Genomic DNA, 18,613 nt, shown 5'->3' on the forward strand with positions numbered 1-18,613 from the left:
AGTTCTAGGTCTACTAGTATCAATGTCTGTCAGTCTTGCAATTTAGACAGTTTATCCTCCCACCAGTTCTATGTCTTGTGCTCCTGCTGAATAATAATAAACACTAATTAGGAAGATAATAATAAACACTATAGGAAGACTTATAAATGCAAGTCCTTTGAATTACTTCTAGCTGCTTTTAAAAATGCATTTTATGAACTTGACTGTTAAAATCAACAAGGCAATAGAGCATGGGTCCTCAAACTAAGGCCCATGGGCTGCATATGGCCCACCATGCTCATTTATCTGGCCTGCGTTAGAGCTTTTGGACTCACTTGGAGAAAATGATCTCTGAGTCCAAAAGCTTTAAGCTGGTGCAGGTGATCTTTGAAACTGAGTGGAGAGCCAGCGACATGCCTAATTGTAACAGCTCTACTGCACTTATATACAGAGCGGGAATATGGAGCAGGAAACGAGGGGGAAGGGGGGGGAGAGAGAGAGAGACGAAGACAATTAAAAAAAAAAAAGGATTAAAGGTAAGAAAAATCTAACTTTTTAAATCCATGTTTAAATATGTGAGTCAAGTCCCCAGGCTGCAGGCCAAGCCGCAGCTGCTTCATCAAGCCTGGGGACAGATAGGCTGAGGCAGAGAGGCCGCCCCATCAAGCACCTGCCATACTTCCCCCTGCGGCAGGGAGAGGCAGGAGGTGCCCCGCTCGGCCAGCCGTTGCCCCATCCCTTGCCTCCCCTCGCCTCAGAAAGAAGCCCTTACCTCATTCGTGGCCCTCTCCCAGCCGGGGGAGCCACCCTGCGCTTGCGTCTCTGGCCTCCCACTCCCGCTGCTGCTCCCTTAGAACCAGGATGGTGGCGAGGACTGCAACTTCCATCATGCCCAACCAGCATGGCCAATGGAAGTTGTAGTCCAACTCATCTGGACAGTACCAGTTTTACCAAGGTTGCACTAAAATATGGTAGTCATTAGCTCTGCATCCAAATACAGCCATTGTCTATCGTGGGAATTGTTCTGGGCTGACTTGCTTCAAATACTAAGAGTGGCACTAACAGTATTTATCCTTAGTATTTTTTGCCTCATTCTTTGTAAATGCCAGTTGTAGTCATCAGCTGCATTATGCAAAATACTATATTTGGTGCCTTGGTTGTCTTGTAGCCATGTCCCTTGAATATGGACATGCTCTTCCCCACCTCATCTTGGGCTTCTGCTGCAGCCAGATTTGAGCACAAGGCTTGAGGCCTGGTATGAAAGAGTAAGGCTGTAGATGTTATGTGTAGGCTGTACTCCATATGCATGGACAGTTAAAACCGAAACTGGGTAAATGTGGCCAGGAACTAAACCGCTAATGGCATAAAGATGTGGTTGGAGATATACCCATGACTCGGGGCGAGAAGTGTTAAAACAGCACGTGTACAGGAGGAGTCTCAAGACTGTGGCAACTGGAAAAGGGCTGAGAACAAGACAAGGAGCAGTATAAAGGAGTCAAAATCCAGCATCTGATGTGCCAGAACAGCACTGCACCCTGGTCACCCAATACCCTTGCCTCAGATTGACTGACTGCAGGAGATGGGCCAGAATGTGATTACAGAGTGAGAGTGAGAGTGCATGAAGGCCTTGTTTGTTTGTGTAATTGAATAAAATGTTGAAAAGAGATCTCTGAGTTGAGAGTTTCATTTAGGATTTTAAAGAACACTTACCCCTTTGTTAGTAACACTGAGAGAGCAGAGCAAACATTTTAAATTAATTTTTAATGTTCAATGTGCATAGAAATTTTTTCATTTTTTTTCAAGCTATAGTCTGAGGGACAGTGAACTGGCTCCCTGTTTAAAAGGTTTGAGGACCCCTGCAATAGAGTGTAAGAAGTGGCAAACGGGTAGAATATCTGTAATTCATATGCAAACCTGCTTTAGGCTTGCTTACTGAAAACCACCATTTCAACAATGTTCAGTGACATGGCTTATAGCAAACAAGAGTTTTGCTCAAGCAGCTAGCTTAGCCTTCCTTGTCGCTGCAACTAACAAGTGTGATCTGCATAATGAGAATCTTGCAAAAGGTTGGAATCTTGTAAATGTGTATTGTAAACTTGTTAATTCTCTGATGGGGTTCAGATAGCATGGTAATCACATCATACAAGGGATGAATATGGGTTGAGTGTGGATTAATGTTGAATGGGTTGTTATTTAAACATTGAATAGTGTGTTGCCTGAGTCAACAAACAGTGGTGAATAACCCACAGTTCACAGTTAAACAAACCACAAATAAACTTCAAGGGTGGTTTGTAGTTAAACAATAGTTTGTTGTTCAGGCAACATGATAATGCATGTTCAACAACAGTCCATGGTTCAGCAATCCCCCCTCACTCAATCCCTACTCAGTCCCGGACTGTGGGTTACTGTGTTGGCTAAACCCAGTCTTTTTTTACTTTAAGAAGCGGACTGATGCTTTTAGGAGCACTGTATAAGTTTCAGTACAGCTAAAAGCTTTATTTTAGTTTGCTAATTCCAGCCCACATTTCTGTGGAAGAAGTCCGTGCAAATGTCACAAGCAAAATGGATTTTGATGTTCAAAAATTATTTTATTATTTCAAAGCAAGAGTAGAGCAGGGCTTTTGCTTGTTTTAATATGGTTTTGTTTTAAGAGTAAAATCTGTTAAATCAATTGCTATCCCATTGATGTGCACTATTTCTTTTAAAAGAAGAACAACATATGTGCATATAATCACAGAAAATATAAAGAAGATATCTATTTCATTTTGTGTAATTTAACTAGAGGAATAGTTTACAACCTCTCTTGTTGTAACCATAAAGCAAGGTAGGGAGCACAGGTAAAATAGCAGTCGTTATCATTGATTCTAACTATCTTCAAATCTAACAGCTTAATATAACATAGTTGCCAGTAGGTGGTGGAACTCGATTTCAGCAATAACTCCTGCTCACCAAATAAGTTTTAAATTACCTAATTCATTCATTCTGTGGGAAGGTTTAATGTTTTTTCTTGTTAAAATGGCAATACCTTACAATTTGTTCATTTTGAACATAGGAGTGAATGCATACTCTAGCCTGTAACCCCCCCCCCCCCTTTAAAGAGTCTATAACTGTATTTTGGAAATGGAAAGGATGGTATGTTCACTTTGTTGTAGTGCAAGAGAAACAGCAGAATATGCAATTATTAAAAACTACTTGTGAGCAAATTCATGCAACACTAATGCCTGAAAAAATAACTTTTCTTCTAGACATTCATGCTTTTTTCCTCTAAGGCACAATCAAATGGTAATGAAGCACTGAAGAAGTGCTATATCTACATTTCAAACGTGCCATCTGCACAGTACTGGAAAATCTGTCTGTACATGTTTTTTTTTAAAGAAAAGTTAGGGTAACATTTATTTATCTATCAACTTTCTAGCCCTCCCTGTTAGCCAAATGGCTTCCTTTTGTCATTTAGCGTTTCTCAATTATACTGTTTCTTTGAATGGCAGTATATATAATCTAGGGTGGGAATGATAAGGCCTATTAATTGTTAAACATAATAAATGTTGCTAAATACATTTATTAAGAACAGGAAACAACAACTTTAAAACATAATCATTCCCGTACAATGGAAAAGTTTGCTTTTTTTCATAAATTGTTATGGAAGAGAGCCCACCCTACAGTCAAAAAGACAAGTACATGTGGAATATTCATAGTGATGGCTTGGTCATATAGAATCACATGTGAATGTATCCAGTTTCTGTAATTAGCTGTACGTACATAAATTCCTGGAAGTTTTGGTCTTCCACAGCCAAAGCCAAAGCTGGTTATTCCTACAAGATAATATTTAGTGACATCTGGAAAATAGCACGTGAGAGGTCCACCACTGTCTCCCTAGAATATGGAACAGAAAGACAATAATGTACATACTGTCCATGGTTTTCTGAAGGTTTAGGATGCAGATTGGCTGTAGTTCAATGGTACACTTCAAGAGTCATCAAAAGAAAATATTGTGCTGTTGAAAATACAAATAAGTCAGGAAATTCTGAATTGGATTTTTTGTTCAGTTTTGTTTGGATTGCTGTTGCTAGAAGCAATCCAGTTTTGTTCGGATTGCTGTACCTAGAAGTAGATCTTTTTCATTGTTTTATCATAGCTATTCTAGGACTTCTAGCTACATGTTCAGTAAGCCAATCCTGAAGTTCAGTGTACAGTTCCAAGGGTGCATGATAATCCATTCAATGTTAGCAGTTGTAACAAGGAATTTTTAAACTGCCTGTTCTGGGTGGAAGTCCAAGAGTTCTGAATGATAGGAAATAACATAACTTGACAAGATTTCTATGTGACACGGTGTGTTTATATGGCAGTATATATAATCTAGGCGTGTGTTGAAGATAATGTTTCTCTATTTTACCTGGCAACTATCAACACCTCCAGTTTCAGCTCCAGCACAAAGCATCTCTTCTCTTATTGCCCCTCCGTACCAGTCATATCTGTTACAAAGCTCAGATGGAATAATGTCTACTTGTACTTCTTGTAACATGTCTCTGGCTCTACCTTTAACAAAAACACAAAGTATGCCCCTCTTGTTTAACAGCCTCTACTATACAAGCCAATAAGCCAAAACACTGTGTTCTGACAGTTCAACGGCCACAATTTTACAAAATCTAATGTACCATGTCAGTCTTGTCCAGATAATCTGATAGGGCACTATCCTCTGGACTGCACAATTGCAGCTCAGAAACCGCCAGACTTACACCCTGCCAGGCTATCTGGCAGTGGGGAAGGAACAGCAGAGGTGATCTGCGCCTCCCTGCCTTCCAACTTTCTTTCCTCGCTTAACAGGATCCTGGTGTATCTAGGAATGGCACTTGAGAGGGGAGAGCAGGAGGCTCCAACTGGAATGCTCCCCTTTTCAGCCTCCAGAGGCAGCTGGCATGGTTCTGTTTGTGCTGGCTGTGAGGGAGAGTGGTTGGCTCTCTGACTCCCCTCCTGTGATCAGGGCTCCCACCTCAGCAGGGATATCCCAAGCCATCCCATGCTTCCTGGGATGCTTGCCCAGGAGCTATAGCATTGCTCCCTTAAGTTACAAAATAACCTCACCAGAGTATTTTCCAAAATGTTGAAACTGTGGAAAATTGTGTTTGGTAGCAAAGACCCAGGTGCATCTGGAACTTTGCATATCATGGCATAGCCTTTAAGTTTATCTCATTCTCCTTTCATCATTCCAGCTCTGCAACCGCAATATGATTAGGCAGTGTGACCAAGTGTAAGATGGTGCAATCAGTCTAAATGTTGCATTTTTACTGTAGTCAACAGACCAAAAATAAGAATAGTCAGCCAGAGGTATACAAAATAAAATATAGCTGTATAAATACCTTCAACTCAACCATACAACTGTACACAGATACCCTACTGTGGCCTCCTCCCCCACAGGCTACCTACAAACATCATTTGTTTCCGTGCACTCATTGTAATGCACAGAAATTTGGCCAGAATTTTACTGACAGCAGTTATTTACGATAGAGTGGCCAAGTGAGTGGAAATATCTCCAATCTCCTATCTTCAAGACAGAAGCTGCAACTGAAGAAACATGTTCCACCGGGTTGTTCCATGGGCAAACCCTCTGCATCAGGGTGACACTGTCTTGTCTTAGGACAAGCTTTTGAGAGGGCAGTGCATTAAGCAGGGCCAAAGGAAAAGCCTCGTGACATTCAGCAATACCCACACACTGCTTTTGATGGAAGGATGCAGAAGAAAGTTGGAAGGGTGCATTAAGCAGAAGGACCTGCTCAAATATCAAGATCCCAGGCTTTAAGTGTAATTACTAACTCCTGGAGCTTGGGCGGGAATTAAATTGTATTTCTAACCAGTATTCTGGAATAAGGATGTGTGAGAAATCCATTTGAGGGCTGGGAAGCCATTGGGTTCCCTTGGTTTGACTCCCCAGATTCTAGCCTGCTTCTTGCAGCCCTGAGTCTAACTTGGTGGCGCACATGCCACACGCTCGTGCAGGCACCCACCAGGAATCAAGCCCATATGGATGCTGCTGCTGAAGGCTGTGTGTACGCTTTAACTCCTAAGAATTTTCAGCAAGTGAAAGAGCAAAAACAGAGTAGAACAGCAATCCTATGATCCCAGGGAGAATGTCCCAGGGACCACAGGTGTGCTCACACTTTTTCCTGAAGCCACAGGCAGCGCTCTCACCTCAGAAGGGGAAGTCAATGTGCTGACCCACTCCCTTACCCCTCATTGGTGACACGGAAAGAACCAGGCTGCCTGCTTGCCCAAGGTTGGAAACTCAACGATGAAAGGGTGCATTTGGAGGAGGGGAGGGGAGGGGGGAACTGGAGAGGCCAGGATGTGTGTTAGTGGGAGTCCCTTGCAGCCTCCTTCCCTTTCCTACTGAAGTGTCCTCACTAAACCAGTTAGAAATCCCCTCTAGCAAAACCTGCAGGGCTCAAATTATGCAGATTGTGGAAGGCAGCTTTTCTTAGACTGTGGAATGCCTGAGAGCAGGATTTCAATTTGGTTTTTTTCCTGTTTTTCCCAGAATGCACAGGCCTGGTTGATTTCTTTTTAACTTGAGGATCAACAAATATATTTAACAATGTTACAGAATTAATCAGCCCAACTAAAGACATGCCATCTTCGAAATTCTGTTGCTTAAAATAGCAAATGCTTTGAAGATGAGAGTTCTTCCCAATTGGTTCATGCCAATTCATTAACTAGAGCAGAAGCAAGGCTGAACTTTATATCATTGTTGCAGGCAGATGGAAGTTAACCTGCCTGGCAATCTGCATTGCTGTAATATCAGATTAGGCCATCGAAAAGCTCTCTCAAAATACACAACTTTCAAGCTCTCTAGATCTCTTCATTGAGCAAGAGGTTACCAAAAATAATAAAAAATTTAAAAAGGTGAGTGAGGGTGGGGGGAAGCAGAGAAGAGCTGACATGATGGTGGAGAGATGATGTTTGCATGCTCACAGTCCCGGGAGGAAATGACTGCAAGCATTTGGGAACAGCATTAGTAATGATGTGATGGGTTCATCTTTCATTTGGAGTTGCCAACAGGGTGGCTGGGAGCAAGAAAGGCAAGTAATATAAAAATATAAAATTCAGCTCTTACTCAGAAATATCTTCTTCTGGTGTTAAAACAAAAACTAAGTGGTCTTTATATTAACAACACTGGAGATTATGTTGGATGCCGTGCTAGTTTTTAAAAAAATGTCAACAGAAGCTCAATTAAGGTAGCTTTGCCTAGCAGCTGGAGGGGCTGAACTATGAAAGCCCAGACTAATAGAAATAGAAAATCATTTTCCTCCAACATGAGGTTCCATCAATTGGGTATTCTCTGTGTCACAGAAAAAGCAAAAATAGCTGCAGCAACTTTTCATAATATTTTGTCTGATGGAGAGAAGTGGCAAGCTTATTTGTGTCATTTCTAAACTATCCAGTAATTGAAGTTTTCTTGACAGTTCACTGGAATCAAAACCACTAGATACAAAAAGAGAATGCCAAAGTTTAAAATTGCAGTATAAAATAGAAGTAAAACTAAAGTGAAACCTAGCAGCAATGTGAAGGTTTAAAATATAGTAAGATTTAAAATGACAGAAATCAAAGGCTAAAATGGGAAGACAGGAAAACTTTCATCTGGTGCCAGAAATAGCACAGTGTCGGCCCCAGGCGAGTGTGCATCAGGGAACTCCATTCCACAACTGGAGTGCCATAGCAGAAAAGGCTTATCTCTTTGTAGCCAACCACCCCACTTCCTTTGGCAGGGGCTCCTGGAGACAGGCGTGAACAGGGCCCAGACAAGCACTGGAGAAGCACTGGCCTGACAGGATCACGGTGGCCACTCAATGTTAACAAGCTAAACTGCAACCTAAAAAGTTAAAAGGTGATCTGGGCCTCTTGTTACAATGCTGGACCCTGCATGAAGCAGACAAACCAAATGCTGCATCCAAACTATGAAGCCAAACCATTCAGGGTGAGAGCAACCCCCTGTGCAGCAGGCCAAATATCACTCATCTGAATGGATGAACCATCCACTAACAGTACCTCCATCTTCTCTGGACTAAGCCCCAGCTTATTCACCTCCCTCCAATCTACTGCAATGGCCAAGCACTGATTCAGATGCCTCACCTGGATTTGATGAAAAGGAAAGAGAGAGCAGAGTGTCACACAGCCCTTGCCTCTGGATAACCTCTCCCCAAGGTTTCACAGAAAAATTAAACAGCAGAGGGGACAAAAAAAGAGCTATGTGGAACCCCATATCATAGCTGTCAAGGGACAGAGCAAACATTCCTCAGCATCACCTTCTGAAATCAACCAGGAGCAGAATGGTTGCAGTGCAGTGCCCCCAACTCTCAACCCAGGCAACTTATCCAGAAGAACACGTGACAGAAATAGAGCTAAGTACTATCCCATTCAAGAGTGTCTGGGACTGACTGGCAACCACCAAAGCTTGAAGCCTTGCACATCTGAAATTTCAAACCTGCCCACCAGCCCAAAGATGTTAGAGAACAGAGCCATCTTCACCTGATCTGTTTCCTTAAAGGATCTTTCTCTGCTAGACTTCTATTGTTCAGTTCTCCTCAATGAAATCTGCACATGGTATTCAGAGATCCTAATCAGCATGCCAATTTGGGAAATTCTGGGCCCAAAGTTTTATTTTAAATGGTCATACTTTGAGACCTCTCCATTTGTGAAACATCACGCAAACTTTCAAGTGCAGTTATGGAGTATTTCCAAGAATCACTCACTATTCCATAATGGCCAAGAAACAGTGTTACCTTCTCTCTGTCCCAGGCTTAAGTGCCCTAAAGGAACAATATGACAGGTGACCAGAGCTCAGCAGTAGAGAAAAAGCTCTGAATGCAAGAGATCCCAGTTTCAATTCCTGGTATCTTGCACTAAAAGGATTTAGTAGTCTAAATCCTACTAAGAAATCTAGTTTAAGAAAAACTTTGAACAATCAGCACCCCTGAGGAACCACAAAAATGGGCTGGATGGACAAGCCATTTGACCTGGAGTAAAACATCTTTCTGTATCCTGATGCATGGCACATCTGATACTTGAAGAACCATAGGCAGTACATGAAATAGATGGAAGAGTTCCATACCTCTCATTCCATTACCACAAAGAAATTTCAAAGCCATTTTTGGCAAGATAGGTAGAGTAGACATCTCTCCAGCTCATGAGGCACTACCTGCTGAACCATCACCCAGCTTCACTGCCTATTTCCCAGGGGGTGGCTTCTGGCTCCTTTAGTGGGAAACAATCCCTACAGAGTAGCTACCTGGGTAGTCGAATCTTTTTGATCAGAACTATAAGCTGTTCACCTCTTCCATGGCAGGCTTCACGTGGTGGCTGCTCCAACAAATAAATCCTTTGTGCAACTTTCTACAATGCAGCGCCTCATCTGGGATGGCCATCCTAATATTTTACATCCCACTCCTGCACAGACTCCCCCTCTAAAGGAGAAAAGAAGAGCAGGGTTGCTTTCAGTGGATGGAGGTCATTTCAATTAACTCCAGAGGGGTCTTGCTACTGCAGTGGAGGGCAGCCAGTGTTTCAGAGTGCCAGCGCTAATGCTTCCAAATAGACGGAACCTTACCTGTGTCCTTCTGTCTTACCTCCTGCATTTTTTTCCCTGAGCATACACAGTCCAGTTTGGAATCCAGATTTAACAGAAGTTCGTGAGGTCTGGGTTCCAAGTTCTGTTTTTACCTGCTGCCTTGACCCCCAGATTCAGGGAAGGGCTTCCCACTGAGGGGGCTGTACAACCTTTGCATGGTGAAATTATTCCCTCCAAAATAGCTCCCATCCACTGCAAAGAGTATACATTTGGTTAAATCTAGCATTCCTTTTTCACTCTTAAGAACAGATTGATCTAAGCTAAAGATTTACCTTTCTCCATTGTGTTTCCCCATCCACTTATGAAACACGGTGAGTCCTCCGTTAGAGGTAGAGGAGTGTCAGGCAAGCAGATGGGCTGAATATAGTCATTGAATTCAACAGAGTGTATTAGTTTAAACAAGGCAAGATCATTCTGAAAGGTGATTTTGTTATATTCGGAATGGATAATAATGGCTCTGATCCGGCTCTTTACAGTATGAGGCTGGAATTTGGAGAGATGATGCATTCCAATCACAGCCCTCCAGAATGCAGGGTCCCTAGGACAGAATAAAAGCCTGGGTAGAATCAAGCCCTTGGTAGGTTGCAAGCCTCAAAGTGACCAGCCACTGCACAAGCTTCACACCTGAGAGCTCTCTCTCTTGCTTCTCACCTTGAGCAAAACTGACAAGCACAGAGCCAGGCTCTCTTGAATGGTGAAATAATGGTTAAGGTGACTTCAGATAAGCATAATATAACCACATACACAGACAAAGGTGACCTGTTGTGGAACAAGTTCAACATGTGTGCTATCATATTTAAATTTCAATTCAAGAATTCCCCTTAAAAATTGTAGCTTCTCAAGCTTCTCATCATGACAATGTATTTGTCTAGAAATTTACCTGTAATTATGGCAACATTATAAGTAGTTCTTCTCTCTTTGCAGACCTATGATTTTATTATGCCAGTTTCTGTGTACAGAAATTCTTTTCAGAATCTGCACTTCAGGGCACAATCCAATGGCTGCTAGACAGACTGTGGAGGGCAGCAGAAAAGGTCAGGGTCCCAGCACCAACCCCAGAAATATGTTCCAAAGTTGGGGCAGGGGCTCTGCCCTTGCTGTGCCCTCCCTCTGCCACTGCAGCTGGCACAGGAAGAACGGCACCAATACTGGCTATGAAGTCAGAAAACTGCCCTCAGCTTGTACTGACTGGGCAATCTGGCAGACAGGGATTGGTAGCGCAAACCTGCCCCAGGATGTGATGCATCCTGCTGGGGCCTCAACGCATCCTCCTCGTGAGCAGGGGCAAAGGATTTAGAGGGCCAAATTGGTCATTCTGGTCTTTTCAGGGCAGGAGAAGCATGGGGGCAACCTTCGCCTTCATCTCTGCTCTCCTCCCTCCCTTGCTAGGAGGCGCAGAATCCTCTTGAGTTCAGAGAGTTGTGGGCAGCTACATCAGATCATACTGTTGTGTTCTTAATATACTTTATCTTTTAAAGCATTTCTGTTTTTTCCTGGAATTTACTATTGTTACTTGAGTACTATTTTGGGCATGAAGGCAGGTTTATCACATTTGACAGGATAATTCGTTTTTGAAAGCTGGAAAATAAGGACAGTAGGACAAGAGATAACATGGAAGCAGAGAGTCAGAACTGCAGTTATGTTGCCAGCATTCAAATAATGGCATGAATAATCCTGTGGACCTGGGAAGGGTTTGTGGTTTTTGAGCAGCAGCCCCCTCAGGTTGCACTGCAATTCTGTTCTGAAAGCGAGGAAAACTGCCAAAGCTGTTGGCAATTCCCTGTTCTTTGGATCCTGGCCAAAGCCTTGTCTCATACAGACTTGTTCCTCAGGTTCCATTTAAGGGAAGCCATGAATGGAGGTGGAAGCAGGCCACCTGCATGCCCTGGGAAGTGCTTAATATGGCCTGTGTCAGAAATCGACTGAGGGTTCATGCCAGGACCGTTTCCGCTGGCACGAATGGGAGCTTCCCCGCTGCAGTGCAGAGAGTCAGTGACGGGGCTCCCTGAACTGAACTGGGAGTGCAGCAGAGGACCAATGGTTAAAGCCTCCCTACTGCTCTGAACCTGCTCTTCATTTTTCAAACGCGGTTCACAAATGCACTCAGACGGCGTGAATGGTATCTCTGCTAGTTTGGCCTCTAACACCCAGAGCAATGGAGCTGCTTCCAAGACTTGTGCTTGAGCGCCTCTTGCTACTGATGAAGTACTTCACAACTCCATTCTGTGCACTCCTGAACTTACTTCTATATTGCAAAGTGTTACTCATATTACAAGAAGCTTGAAAGCAAAAATGAAAACGAGGTGCCCACTTGTTGGGGTAATGAAAATTGAGAGCGCCAGCATGGACCAGGGACACAAAGTTGACCTGTAAATGTGGAATCATCCCCTTGGCACAAACCGCTACAGCACCTTCAGCCAGCACGGTCTCAGCAGACAAGTTTATCACTGTGAATTGCTGGACACCCAGATGGACACAGGCAGCACTGCAAAACCAGTGCAGAAGGGGAACCAAGATCTTATCTTCACTCTAAGCAGGACTGTATGCTTTCTGGATCAAGGCTGAACTAATTTCAGCAATATGCATAGCTATGAACAAAGCATGCTTCGGTTTTTGTACAGATACTGATCTATTTTATACTTGTAAAAGAAAATCACATTCAAGACACTCCATTATGCACATAAAATAACAGCAGATTATTTTTAAATCTCCTGTAAAGTATAGCTGAATCAATCAGGGTGGAGGCCTTGCAGGTGTTTCTGGCCATGGTGGCTGGAACTGTTGTGAACAGGAGTCCCATTTCATCAGCAGAGCCACAGGTTTTCCTTCCTGGACACCGACACTGGGATTCAGTGTAGCTTATACGTGAATTGATGTATAATCAATTGAACATCATGTTCAATTCATGCAGCTCACTGGCACAATTTAGGACTGTAGCTGAGCAGGAAGGTGAATACCGAAGCCTCAACTTCCCTTCCTGGAGGCTGGCTAACTGGCTTTGCCCTCATCTTCCTTTGCTTTGCCTCCCATTTCTTCCACTTCTCCCTTCTCAGGCTCTGCATTCCTCAGTCTCTGTTAGTTCAGGGTTGCGGAACATTTGGGGCTCTGGGGATCCTGGCTGACCCTCCTGAATGTAGTATCTGCTGTGCGCCTGCTCCTCCACCAATGAATTCCAGGGTGGCAGCAGGAAAAGTTGCACGCATGCCATCACATTTTAGCAACAAACCTCTACAGAGCATTAAAAATATCAAGGCTAGCCTGCTCCTCAGCTAAATTGGACCCTTTCTAGCAGTCCCACAAACTGCCAAATTTTTTGCTGCCACTGTGAAATTCAGTAGCAGGGGCCACATGTGGTGGGCCCACCTTTGTCTTAGCTCTTGCTCCTTTCCATCTCCTAAACTGTTCCTTTTCTTCTTCCTCCCCAAGGTACTTCAGCCTGTTATTTTTTTGTTCCCTGCTTGCTTTTACAATCTCCAGGTGGTCTAGCTCTGGTTTCCATCTATTTGCCTTCTCCTGTCCCTGCCTGCCTGCTTCCTCCTCCCCTCCAATGCGAGGTGGAACATTTGCCAGTGCTTGTTTTTATGTGGAAGAACGTCCATTTCATAACTTTATTAGCAACAATGAAAGGCTGCTAGCTATGAAGATCTTATTAGGCAAGCTAGGCTGTGTCAAAGTTGGAGATGAGTGGTTGTCAGCCTCTTGTGCCAAATTCTTTTGGCTGCTCTGTCAATAATTTTCAGTACCTTCATTTTTTTCCTTAAATGTAATCAATGCAAAGGATGCACAGGCCATATTCTTTACAAGCATTCCGATAAAAATTACACATGTGAATATTTAAATCACATTAGATGGGTTTTAATTTCCCCCTCAAATATTTCTTGTCAAATACTGGTAATGCATTAGGGCAACAAACTAATATGGAACACCTTTTAAGAGCTTTGTTTACTAAGTACAAATAAAATAAATATGTTAAATTAAATAAGGCATCAGAAACTTTTCTGATGGAAATTATCCTATGCAACTTAACCTAGTTCAACATTTCTTGAAAGACCTGTATCACTACTTCTCCTAATCCATTTTGGTTTTCCTCACCTCTGACCTATCCCTAATGGTTTACCACTGTGCAAATAAATATCAGGAAGAAACTGGTGAGGCAGCTTTTGACATCACAAGCATGCAGATTTCGTACACAAACAGCCATTCTCCTGTGTTTCCCATGGCCGATCCTACTCTCTTTTCATTTTTCGATGTCTTTTCCCAAGTAAAAGATAGGAATGCCACAATACTGACTATAACGTACTTTTCCAGCCTAGCCTAACAAATACATTCAGGAGAACAAACTGGATCCACAGACTTATGTACAAACACTGAGTATTTTACACATTTCCAAATTCAGCAAAAGCAGGGTTATCAACATGTTTCTTTCACCTAAACTGGAGAAAGTGCTTTGAACTGTAGGATACTTACTTCCATTTTTTAATGCAGTGTGCTGCTGTCAGTACTGAGTTGTGATTGATTATAGATCCACCACACATATGCATATACCCTACACCAAAGCGGTATATTTGAAGACTAACTTGCCATGGCCATGCCCCAAGCTGAGCATCATGTCCACCTACAATCCGACTCCCTGTTGGTATCTCGTCCACAACAGGCCTTGTGCCACATTCTAGAAATCAAAACATAGGTTTACTGGTGAAATGTACTGTCTGACTGTGTTCATAAAACACAACTAACATTCAATAACAACACAGTCTTTGAAACAAATATAAAGGACCAATTACTAAATAAACCATCATTTCATATTATCTGTGAACCAAGCCTTATTTTCTTTTGCTTTTTTAAAGTTGGGGCAGGGAATCTCCCCCAGTAACACCACCACTGCCACCATGAGGACTACATTCCCTTGAAGTCTGTCAAGCATCACATTCCAGAGGTGACTGAGTCTAATGCCATAAGTGAGCAATGAAAAAATCAAAATTGGGGTTGGTGCAATGCCAACACATCCATCTAAACACACATATGTTTAATGCTGCCCCTTTCCTGAAACTGCCTGCCCTTTTAAGGAAAACAAATTTGCATTTTTTCATTACACTAAGCACCTCCTCACAAAGTAAGACTGATCTTTCATTTTCATAAAGAAGCATCCCTGTCCATAGCTCACAGCATCTCTCAGTGAAGCCTGCCTTCTCCCTTGTTTCAATGTCCTGGTCTTCACTTAAGCTTTGGAAACCTTCAAGCCAGAATTCCCTCACCATGGAACAAAAGCAGTGCTTCCTCCTGGTCACTCAGTCCATCTGCCATGGCTCCTGACATAAAATCATAGAATAGGAGAGCTAGAAGGGGCTAAGCCAGCCATCGGATCCAACCCACTGCTCTTGCAGGACAGACGTTTACACCATGCCACTCACATGACTGTCCAGTTTCTTTCTGAATGTTTCTAGTGTGGGAGCCCATGACCTCTTTAGGCAACTGGTTCCAGAGTCTTATTGCTCTGAGGAAACTTTTCCTGATATCTAGCATGAATCTGGGTTGCTACAACCTGAGTTGATTATTCTGTGTCCTACCTTCCTTTTTGTGATAGCCTTTGAGGCTGACCAATTTTGATTCTTGATTTTGAAGCTGATTTCAGATGCTGCTGAAAAGAATCTTAAACAGTGACTGCTTCAGCAATGCCAGAGTGCTGCCAAAAATGCCCACACTTCTATTGATCTGTAAGCACTTGAGAGAATGACAGAGTGCTGCAGGGAGTGCAGAAAACAATTAAGTTCTTTTGAAGAAGCAGCACAGCAACACTGGGAAGGCTAGCAATGCTGGTCACCAGAGAAGCCGAAGAGATCACAGTGGAGCTCGGAGGAGGTGGACAGGCCGGCAGGCCATATTGAATGTGTTACAGCCCAGATTCAGTTCTAGCTAGCTATTCCCTGCCAGATGGTCCTGGGAGCTGTTGGAAGTGCAGAGCATATCAGGACAGCCTCCAAAGCTGAATCCAACGAAAACCCATGCTCATGCCCCCAGAATATATATGTATACTTAGCTTTTCTACTATTTATACTCAAAGGAGCTAACACTCTGACTACAAACTTCAACACAATACACAAACATACTAACAAACCACTAATAAAGCATCACAATCATGTTACTAATCCATGACTGCAATCCTAAGAATAGAACTAAAATCCATCAAATTCTGTGATCCTTCTGAGTACACAGGTTCAGCTTGTAAAACACATTGGGTCAGATCCAACATAGTTGTGCATGGGGTAGACCTACTCCATGCATAATTTCAGTATGATTAAGACAAAACTGTTCCCCAACTCCAAAATACAGTTCAGTTTTGTATTCCAAATGATAATTTAGAATGAATCATTGGTTTCTTTTAAAATAAAAATTAGGAAAATAAAAATATCAACCCTGTTCAACTTAGAAATATTTGTTCTCTTTTTTAAAGAAACGGTTTATTCAGCTTTTGTACTGTTTATACTAGGATACTGGGGGACTTCAATCTCCACGCTGAGACTGTTCTGACCAGGGTGGGTCAGGACTTCATGGCTTCCATGATGGCCATGGGGCTGTCTCAACATGTCATTGGCCCAACCCACAAATGAGGTCATACTCTGGACCTGGCTTTCTCGACAGGGCAGGAAGAGGGTGATCTGGAAGTGAGGAGCCTGTGTCTGACTCCCTTGTCATGGTCAGATCACTTCCTCGTGAGGCTTGAGCTCGGAGCTGGCCTTTCCCTCTGAAAGGGTGCGGACCCCATTACGATGGTCCACCCTCGGAGCCGGATGAATCCAGATGGATTCCTGAGGGCTCTGGGGAATTTTCCGGTTGACAAAGCTTGCGCTCCTGTTGATGCTCTGGTTGAGCTGTGGAATGGGGAAATGACCAGAGCTATTGATGTGATCGCTCCTAAGCATTCTCTTTTGCCAGGCAGAGCCTACTCATCTCCATGGTATACATCTGAATTACGGGCGATGAAGCGGGTTGGTAGACAACTAGAGCACAGGTGGAGGAAATCACGGGATGAATCTAACCGAACATGCTTATGTGCTCATTATCAAGCCAATGCTGTGGCAGTGAGGGTGATGAAGAAGAAATTCTTCGACACTTCCATTGCCTCCTCACAGTGCCATCCAGCGGAGCTTTTCCAAGTGGTACATGGGCTAATACATCCAGGCCCTAAAAAAGGTCCTGTGCCACCATCAATTGCCCACTGTGACGACTTTGCCCAGCACTGTAAGGAGAAAATTGCTCAGATTCATCACGAGCTGGACTCCACAGTTGATACAGTTCCTCTAGGGGAGGTGTCCAGAACACCGTCTGGTCCAGCTTTATTGGATGAATTTCAGTTAATGAGGCCTGATGAGGTGGACAAGGTGTTTGGGCAAGTACATCCAACTACCTGCTTACTTGACCCTTGCCCTTCATGGTTACTTACCAAAGCCAAACATGGGATTGGTTCCTGGATCCAGGAGCTTATTAACGCCTCACTGAGGGAGGGCCGGGTCCCCGCTTCTTTAAAGGAGGCGGTGATCAGGCCTGTCCTAAAGAAGTCATCCCTGGATCCAGAGATGGCCACCAATTATAGACTGGTGGCCAACATCCCATTTTTGGGCAAGGTGTTGGAGCAGGTGGTGGCAGGACAACTCCAGGCACTCTTGGATGAAACTGATTATCTGGTCCCATTTCAGTCTGGTTTCAGACCCGGTTATGGAAAAGAATCTGCCCTGGTTGCCCTGTATGATGACCTGTGCAGGGAGAGGGGCAGGGGGAGTGTGTTCCTGTTGGTTCTCCTGGACCTCTCAGTGGCTTTCGATACCATCGACCATGGTATCCTTCTGGATAGGCTGTCGAGACTGGGCGTAGGAGGCACTGCTTGGCAGTGGTTCCGCTTCTACCTTGCCGGCTGATTCCAGAAGGTGGTGCTGGGGGACTTTGGCTCTGTGCCATGGCAACTCTGCCATGAAGTACCACAGGGCTCCATTTTGTCCCCCTTGCTATTTAACATCTACATGAAACCGCTGGGAGAGGTCATCAGGAGGTTTGGGCTGCGGAGTCGTCAGTATGCTGATAACACCCAGCTTTACCTCTCCTTTTCAACTAATCCAGGTGAGGCAGTGGCTGCACTGAACCGGTGCCTGGCCGAGGTAATGGGCTGGATGAGGGCCAATAAACTGAAGCTCAATCCAGATAGGATGGAGGTTCTGTTGGTAGGTGATTCGAGCTTCCGGGTAAGTGACGTGGGCCCTACCCTGGATGGGGCTGCACTTCCTCTAAAGGACAGGGCTCACAGCTTAGGAGTGCTCCTCGACCCAGAACTGTCCCTGGAAGCCCAGGTGACAGTGGTGGCGAGGAGAGCTTTCCTTCAGCTCCAGCTGATCTATCAGCTGCATCCTTACCTGGAGGAGAACTGCCTGGCAACAGTGACACCTGCACTGGTTACCTCCCGTTTGGACTACTGTAATGCACTCTACGTGGGGCTGCCCTTGAAGATGGTCTGGATACTTCAGATGGTGCAAAATAGAGCTGCCAGGATGCTATCGGGGACTGGTCGTTATTCTTGCATAACTCCAGTCCTCTGTCAGCTCCATTGGCTTCCCATTGAAGTCAGGCTCAATTCAAGGTGCTGTTTATTACCTATAAAGCCCTAAAGGGCTTGGGACCAGGATACCTAAAGAACGCCTTTTTCCCTATATGCCCTCCCGCCCCCTAAGATTGGCAGCAGAGGCCCTCCTCTGGGAACCCTCTTTGAAAGAGGTCAGGAGACAGAGTACTTGGAGGAGAGCTTTCTCTGCAGTGGCGCCCCGAATATGGAATGTGCTCCCTAGAAAGATTCGCCTCATTATATGCTTTTTGGCACCAGGTCAAGACCATTTTATTTAACCTATATTTTAAAGTTTGTTAATTTTAATGCTATATTTATTTACTTAATTAATTCATTTTAACTAAGCTATTTTATACTGTCATGGTATAGCCAATTTGTTTATTTGTTTAGGATTGGTAGGTTTTAAA

The 18,613-nt window shown here is 43.8% G+C and overlaps 1 protein-coding gene across 1 annotated transcript in view; it reads right to left on the minus strand.

Moving 5' to 3' along the window:
* Positions 1 to 3,606: 3,606 nt before the first annotated feature.
* Positions 3,607 to 18,613, minus strand: part of LOC123019037 (acrosin-like) — a 34,562-nt gene continuing 19,555 nt past the window's right edge. The window contains exons 9-12 of the mRNA XM_044421477.1: positions 14,066 to 14,267; positions 9,871 to 10,136; positions 4,373 to 4,515; positions 3,607 to 3,852 (exon numbers count right to left, since the gene is read on the minus strand). Of these exons, the coding sequence (XP_044277412.1) occupies positions 3,607 to 3,852; positions 4,373 to 4,515; positions 9,871 to 10,136; positions 14,066 to 14,267 (857 nt within the window). The remainder of the gene's footprint in view (positions 3,853 to 4,372; positions 4,516 to 9,870; positions 10,137 to 14,065; positions 14,268 to 18,613) is intronic.

This window comes from Varanus komodoensis, unplaced genomic scaffold (assembly GCF_004798865.1).
Source record: "Varanus komodoensis strain SLA01 unplaced genomic scaffold, ASM479886v1 scaffold12, whole genome shotgun sequence".
Lineage (NCBI taxonomy): Eukaryota > Metazoa > Chordata > Lepidosauria > Squamata > Varanidae > Varanus > Varanus komodoensis.